The 8,476-nt window shown below is 41.8% G+C and overlaps 1 protein-coding gene across 2 annotated transcripts in view; it reads left to right on the forward strand.

Moving 5' to 3' along the window:
- The first annotated feature begins 459 nt into the window (after positions 1 to 459).
- Positions 460 to 8,476, forward strand: part of pgfb (placental growth factor b) — a 15,036-nt gene continuing 7,019 nt past the window's right edge. The window contains exon 1 of one of the 2 annotated variants that reach the window (XM_029459948.1): positions 460 to 895. In XM_029459948.1, the coding sequence (XP_029315808.1) occupies positions 710 to 895 (186 nt within the window). In that variant the 5' untranslated portion in view covers positions 460 to 709. The remainder of the gene's footprint in view (positions 896 to 8,476) is intronic. The other variant, XM_029459946.1, reaches the window with a different exon arrangement.

Here is an 8,476-nt window from a genome sequence, read left to right on the forward strand (position 1 = left end):
CATCCTGGAGGAGCTGGGGACAGCAATGAGTGTGTCACCACTACAAAACATCTCTAAATGTTTACCTTGCCTGAATAGCTCTCACAGAAAGTGTCAATCTGTAAATCACCTGTGGTATAATCTAGAATTCAGAAATAAAGCATCAGCCACAGAGTCTGATTACCACTTCCAGCTTCACATACATGACCATTACATATTGCAGCTTATAGAGGCAGTGAAACAAGTCTCATATGTGAGCTGTGTGAGGGCAGATGAAGCAGAGCAGAGAGGAGGACTAAGAAGGGGAGGAGATTTAAATGGCCAGTTTGTGAAAAGGTAGTGTGGTGGCAATTAGAAGTAAGACCGGAGCTCAGAGCAGGGCTGGAAACTCAAACTGTCGGTGCAACTTCACGCATGGGGCGGATCGTCACAAGTTTTTGGACTGAAATCCTTTAAAAAAAAAAAAAAAAAAAACTTTGTGCACTGAATATGCTTTGTCAAAACTGGCTGCCACTATTTCATACTGCAAAGTCGGTTTAGGAGTTATGCTTTGACTCAGTTAAATGTGAATGTTTTTTTTTTTAGTAAACTATTGTTTTATTGCCCCAGCAACTCCAGTTCGCCTGTGGGGCCTTATTTATTAATAAGCACAATCCACTTCATCAGGTTACAGCCGGCAGCGGAGCTACGTGACTGAACTCATTCTCAGCATTAAACCGACCGGCTGCGGATGAGTTGGAAATTCCCAGTCAGCATCTTTTTTTCTTTTCTGAGTAGTGTGGCTCTTTTGTTGGATAGTTTTATTGTGTGCACCGGGAGCCATCAACCCCTCTCCACTCGCAGACATCGCGAAATGAAACTCGGTCTTGTCATCCAGACTGCGGTGGCGCTTTATCTGCTGCTCTCACCTGCACAGGTAAGTTACATTCCGTGAAACGTTTTGCTCAGCAAGAAGAAAAGGAGATTTTCTGTCATTGCAACTCAAAAGGATACTCACCCCATAAAGATGTTCATACTCTAGTTGGATTATATGGGTCTGCTATTATTAAAATGACCAATTTATAATGTTGATAGAATATTAAACTACGTGCTTATTACTACATATGTTAATATCAGTAGCTACAACTTGTACACGGTTGAGTCATCAGAAACCTGTTGGTGAAATGAAAATGAACCTTTGTGCTTTGACACCTTCGTACCGTTTTGAATGAGCGCCATTCTGCTCCGGCCATTCACGAGAAGAACGTGACAAACTGCATCACTCTGATGCCTGCGGTGGAACACATGATGCAAAGTGACTCACCGGTGTGTCTGGCGAAACCCCGCTAAGCTTATAATTACAGCCCCATCATACTTTTTTTACAGACGTGGATTCACTTCTGCAGAATCCGACTTTTTCTTTTTTTTTGTTGAAGTGTACATTTCCATCGAGGATACAGTCTGATCTCCATGTTGCTGAGAAATTCCTTATATTAACAATCTTAAATACATATTTAAATGGTAATTCCTGTAGTTTTTAAAATAGATCCTGGAGAGATGGCAAGCTGCTTAGTCTGACAGACTGAAAGTCTTGGCAGTGCATCAGGTAAAACTGGCAAGCAACTTTACAGTCTTCAGTTCCTCTTCTTTTCATCTGCATTTGCAGTTTTTCCGGCCCGTCTTGTTTCATCTCTGCATGTTTAATGGGTAGGCTACGTGCAGTGTGAATAATCACGATGATAAAGATGAACCAGTGAGTGTGTGTGTGTAAAAAGATCTATTGAAACTTAATTTCAGGCCAGTCATATCACTGTCAGGCTGGCAGGGGATTACAAAGATCCTCTGTTCTCTGTTGCCTGGCATTGCCTTTTAGTCTTTAGTCTAGAACAGGACAGAGCTGAAACTGGAGTGAGAATCTCATTCAAAGGCTGGTGTGGAAACACTTGTAAGAGGATGTGTCTTTGGACAGCAGATCTTGTGCCAACTAACGTTCAAGCCCTTGAACCCATTCAGTCTCTGATTTCCTCCCAAGGTGGCTGAGGGCTGGCAGCTATCTCTGATGGCTCTCATGTTTAATGCAAAACCAGACCATTGTTGCGTCCATTCAGTGCTAGTGTCACACTACATACACTGCTGCTGCCTGTTGAACGAAGTAACACTGTTCCAGTTTCCCTTTTGCCAGGTCAAAGTCCACATTTAGACGTATTACACTCATACTAAGTCTGGCTCTCGAGGTTGGAAAAAGCTCCATGTCCCACCAGATTCTCTAGCCGGAGACTTTGCAGCTGTTGCTGAGTTGAGAGAGAGAGTGGGAGAGGCATGGGATCACCACATCTCCACTAATCCTCATAATCAGCTCATGACCTGCTCAGGCAAAATAGGAGTGACAATATCCAGGGCTCATAACATGAAGCAGGTTAAATGCCCCCTGCTGCCCAAAAGACTGTCAGCTAATGTAAACCATTACATTCTGAGATTCAACAACCTGTGAGGATCTGAGCTTGTTATATCTGAGGTATTTCTCTAACCCTTCAGTTGCCATTAATGCTTTATGTTGAAAGATTTGCTTAAAAAGAAAAGGTTGCTCTGCTTTCCTGCTCTCTTGCAAAGACGCACATTACGGTTTAGTCATAAATATATCTGAGGAACTAAATATTTCACATTTTTAGTGACACAAGTAACACCCTCGCAGCTTTTTAAGTCATTAAAAATGAAACTCTTCTGGTAGGTGTCCGTCCTGCCAACTCCCACAGTAAACTGTCTGGCGTACCAAAGTGGAAAAGTTTCTCATCAGTGTTGTAGCTGTCGTCAGCATCCTCGTGAGTCATGCTGTCATTCATGTTCATTGAGTGGCCAAGAGAGAGGGTGGGGTTAGCTTCATGTGGTGCGTGCTGTACATGTGGTTGTAAGATTGTGCATTGCAGTGCATTGCAGTAGTACCCAAACTTACTTGGCTTGTTACCACTTAGATAAAGCAATGTCTACTGATGTACAGTACCACCATCATTGTGTGCATCTGCATATGTCAGAAAGATAATTACCAAATAAACCAAAGAGGGATTTTTGTACATAAAAATCCGTTATGGTGAGTTTAAAGTTCAAGTACAGGCACGTACATGATGACATTTGAGGAAATAATAACAGCTGAGTATACACATTGAGTGTTTAAAGTATCATTGTCATTGGGCGTTAGTTACTTTTTGCACAAGAAACAGTATTGCTATGTTGTGGTTTAGCAGCCTCAAAATTGTTGATACAACTGAATTAATTGTTCCTGTGATTCCAAGTCACGTGTGCTTTCTGTCACATGTAATTCATTCTCTTGAAACTGTCCTGGTCCCATTCATGTGTGGCTTCTTGATAGAGGGTGGAAGCACCTGGGCTTCCCCTTGGAACAATGGTGGCCTCTTGGTCACTTAGTCACCACCGCTGTCCACCGGTCATTTTGTTCCTCGACAGTCTATTATAGCTACTTCCTGTGCATGTAAACCACAAACTGTGTATGTACAGTGTGTGTGTGTGTGTGTTTAAACTGTCTGTACTTCATTCGGGAAAATTGTAAGAGCTTTGCCAAAACTTGCCCATTTGGCATGAATTGGTCTGTGTATAATACCTCCTCTTTGTGATCATAGTGATGAGTGAAGGTGAAATCTTGCATCAACACAACCAAACATGACCAACATCAGTCAACGAAGCCTCTTCGATATGAGATAGTGAAGTTCTTTGTACGTGTCTGTTTCAAAATACGCATGTGGATAATGTCTCAGCTTCTGTTTATGTATCTGTGTGTTTATGTGTGTGTGTGTGTGTGTGTGTGTGTGTGTGTGTGTGTGTGTGTGTGTGTGTGTGTGTGTGTGTGTGTGTGTGTGGTGTGTGTGTGTGTGTGTGTCTGTGTGTGTGTGTGTGTGTGCGTGTGTGCGTGTGTGTGTCTGTGTGTGTGTGTGTGTGTGTGTGGTGTGTGTGTGTGTGTGTGTGTCTGTGTGTGTGTGTGTGTGTGTGTGTGTGTGTGTGTGTGTGTGTGGTGTGTGTGTGTGTGTGTGTCTGTGTGTGTGTGTGTGTGTGTGTGCGTGTGTGTGTGTGTGTGGTGTGTGTGTGTGTGTGTGTCTGTGTGTGTGTGTGTGTGTGCGTGTGCGTGTGTGTGTGTGTGTGTGGTATGTGTGTGTGTGTGTGTCTGTGTCTGTGTGTGTGTGTTATGTGTGTGTGTGTGTGTGTGCGTGTGTGTGTGTGTGTGTGTGTGGTGTGTGTGTGTGCGTGTGTGTGTGTGTGAGGACGTGACGTTACACAGGTGTTTCCTTTACGGCATCACCAGCAGCAAAACAATACTTGGGTCTCACCATCTGCATCACACATTATCTGTGTTGTTGTTCATGGTGTGTTTTTCTTATTCCATAACTATCCAGGTGTAGATGACATGACGTCACATTTCCAGTAGTTACAATGGAGAAGGTTTCAGTTTCTCAGAATCAAAGAGCAACAGTTTTTGTTAAGATGCAATCAAAACATTAAAAAGTTTCCCTTCTCTGTGTCTTTGACGTTCTCATACACTTGCACATCTTTATAGTTCAGCTGTCTGCATGCTGGGCCGTGCAGTGGCAGTGACCTGCTGACTGATAGGGCTCTTATTTGTGGTATTTCTCTCTAGTTGTAATTTCCCGGCCCAAGGGAGGGCTGCAATCGCAATCAGGAAATATGGATTTCTCCATCCTCCTGCGGAGGAGGAGGAGCGGTGGCGCTCGGGGCAGACGTCTACTCAGCAAGCTTTAATCTTGCATCTGGATGTAATTTACTAAGGTTTACACAGGGAGAACAGCGTTTACTGTAATAGAGACCACAATTACCACCGGTCATTCTTATCTCAAGACCTGTGTCGTGTGTGTGTATGTTTGCAGACCGGTTGCATGGTGTATACAGTGGTTGTGTGTTTGTGTGTGTGTCTTCAGGGGGACATTTGTGCATGCATTAATGGATTTATACTGAGGAAATGGTGTTTATCTAAATAAACATTTATATGGACTTTTGCTTCTCCATTTCAAAAATTCAACTACTCCAAGTAAACATTGTAATGGCTCTGAATTCACAGCAGAATATTAAATGATATTTATCTTTAGAATTAGTCTTAAAAGAAAGTTTGACATTTTGGGAATATTCACCTTCTTGCTGAGAGGTAGATGTTAGATCAATACCACTCTCATGTCTGTGCATTAAATAAGCAAAGAGACAGTTAGCATATGTTAGCATAAAGACTGGCCTGTAATCTGCAAAAAAAAAAAAAGACTGGAGACTATTTCTTAACCAGGCACAGAGCTTTATATTGATCTTTTAATCTTACTCTGAGCACTAAAGCTGACCATATCCCGAAATGTCGAACTATTAATATCTTGTGTTTCCTACAGTTAAAATGTACTTTTAAGGTTGAGGGCTTATTTCAAAATCATGCATTAACAAATTATGTACTTCCACAACTTTGTGGCGTTGAATCTGTATGACAGCCAAACTAAAAGTGTGTCTAATCTGTGGAATAACTCCGGACTTCAAAGGCTCCATTCACCCAGATAACTTGAGAAAGTATTTTGGCACGTTTGCCACATGCTCTGTTGAAATTTGTTGGTGATTTGGCAGAGCTCTATGATCACAAGCCCTGACCTGACCACCCTAGAGACCCAGCTGGATAGTGTCAGACCTGTAACAGGACTGCTGTCATTGTAGGTCGGCCCACCGTGTGTATACAAAACAGAACCTGGTTCTCCTTTGTAGTGGCGGAGAATAGATACAGTGACCTGCAGGCCCCTTGAGAGGCCTGAGAATTAATTTAGCGGTCATGGTGTTGATGATGTGGAATCTGGTTCTCGAAAAAGGATAGATGAGGACGCTCAGTGAGGCAGGGAAGTAGCTCGTCTCTGTGTTTGCATTCACTTGCGTTCTGCTTTAGTGCTCTCTGTCCTGTGGGGTCTCGTATTCAGAGTCAAGCTTCAGTCAGGCCAAAACCAGGACACACACAGTGAGTCCTGGCCTATATGTTTTTTTTAGTGAGTTGGAGATGCAGGTGCTTTATTGGTCTGGATTACTGCTGGGATGTTACATTTATTGCTAAACTCTCCCTCTGCATGCATTCCCCAAATCAAGAGCCGATTTGGGCGACAGAGATTATCAAACCACAAGCATGCATCTCATCCGGGGTCTGTTTATCGACACTGTCCCCCTCACAGAGTAAAGTTAAGATTAAAAGTAGACCCTTTTAGAAAGCAATGTAAATAATGGCACGGTGCCCCATCTCGCTGGGATCATCATTTACTAAAGTCAAGGATTGAAGAGGGGTTTTCCAAAAACTCAGTCCAATTTAAACCACATATAGTACATAGCACTATGATTATCTTAACCTCTAAACTATGACATTTGTTGTCTCATGTAGTTTCCTGTTACTAGTGATTCTGTTGAAAGTCTTCCTCAATTTGAAAGTGATCAGTGCGCAAGCTATTGTAGTTTGTCAAAGTTGCTGAAGGAGACCTTTTAGAGGACAGTAAATACATCCTAACTCTCTGATATTACAGCTGCATTAGTTAACACCTTTTATTGTCACAGATAATATGTGTGTGCTAATTGGTAATATGGACAATTAGATGTGGTTATACAGGGTTACATGGTATTACATGGTTATAAATTTTTTTCCCTCTAATAAGGAGTTTGAACTGTAATCCCTCTCCTCTTCAAACTACACCAAATATGGGGAAGTTCTTGTGAGAGCTGCTTTTCAGCCGAAATGTGCCAACTTTGAAATAACGGCTCGATCAACGCTGTTGACTTTGATGAGTGAAAATAATGAACATTAAACATTTTTGTGCACACCCAGGAGAAGTTGTCCCATCTCTTTAGGCTAAACTAGCAAAGAAACCTATCAGCATTTGAGTTTCATTACTTTACTTCATCTGTAAGTCGTTTCCGTTTCTCTTTAGGAAACATACTGTGGAATATGCTGGCTGGTATCCAGATCTTTTTGGCGAGTGGCCATAGTACCTGCTGTGGAATTGGACTTCACCCCCACTCCCCAGCTTGAGTCTCAAAGTTGAAAAATCTTTTATGACCATTATGCTAGATCCCCATCATGTTTTGTTTTTGCTCCCTACGCATGCTGCCCTTCCTCTGACAGATGGAGTTAAGCAAAGAGGTTAAAGATGACGCAGTTCAGCTGTGTGGGAGTGGAGAGTAATGAGGCCCGGAGCCTCTGTGGCCTGACAGCCGGAGCCCAGGGACACAACAGGTCCTCTGAACTGACCAAGGGGACGGAGAAAACTCTCAGCCAGCAGCTTACAAACTTTCACTAGAGACTTCAGAAACATAGCAGACTAGATTTTAAAGTGGCTTTGCAATCAATAATTTTAACCCCTAAACTCCACAGTTTCATTTCTAACTGTGGGGGATGTTTTAACCCAACCTCACTGCTCCTCACACTGCAACACACTTTGGGCGAAGGCACAAGATACACTGTGCTGCTCTGAGAAGCAGATGTCAAAGGCTGAAAACAACTTGTAAAACTATGGGTCAGTGACCAGAGTGGGCTGGTGGACATGACCCTGATTACATATCCACCATGTTAATTAACCAATGAGAACAGCTTCTCCACAGATGTTCTCTGGTAGATGGCTTGTACTGAAAAGATTAAACAATGACAATCTATAAATGCAATATGACTTCTAAAGCTGTTGTTCAGAAGACTGAGGAATGTTAAAGCATTTTTTTTATTGTCTGACATTTTAAAAATAAATGATCCTGCAGTTAATTAACACATTATTTCATAATGAAAGTAATTGATATTTGCTGGTGATTCTGCAGCATTACAACTTCGACATAGATCTGTGAGCTGCATACTTTGTAATCCAATCACCATATCACGTATCCATCTCTTCCTTACTCTTGTATTCTCTCTAGATTTGAGTCAATGTATATATATATACTGTATATCACATAGATTTACGATACGATGCGATATACTTTATTGTCACCATAGGGAAATTTGTCTTGGACTCAAATGCTGCATAGTAGCAATAATAAAAAACAAACATCATATATCATGAGCAACATGTGGGATGATAGCAAATAAATGTATATATATATATATATTGACTGGAGGGACTTATTCCTCCTCATAACCTTTGTGGTAGTCTGTATATAACAAGAGCAACTTTAGATTTGAACTGTATATCATGCTGGCATCCCATACCTGACTATGCGCTCTAATACAGTCTGGTACAATAAAAACATAATCCTGTGATCCAACTCATACACCCTGAGTCTGAGTAAAAACTATAATCTCCGCTGTAAACGAGTAGATAAACTTTAAACATGAACCTTCCAGCTAAAGGTGTTGTCCGAGTGAATGTGTATATGATCCCCCACTGACCTCGGGTACCATCTCCTCAGTGTTTGTCACATGAACAATGAGATATAGTAATAAAGCTTTAGGGGCTGTTTTTTGTGTATTGCTCAGCTCTTGATGTTTTTGCTTTAGATTGTGCAGGGAAGC

This window comes from Cottoperca gobio, chromosome 22 (assembly GCF_900634415.1).
Source record: "Cottoperca gobio chromosome 22, fCotGob3.1, whole genome shotgun sequence".
NCBI lineage: Eukaryota > Metazoa > Chordata > Actinopteri > Perciformes > Bovichtidae > Cottoperca > Cottoperca gobio.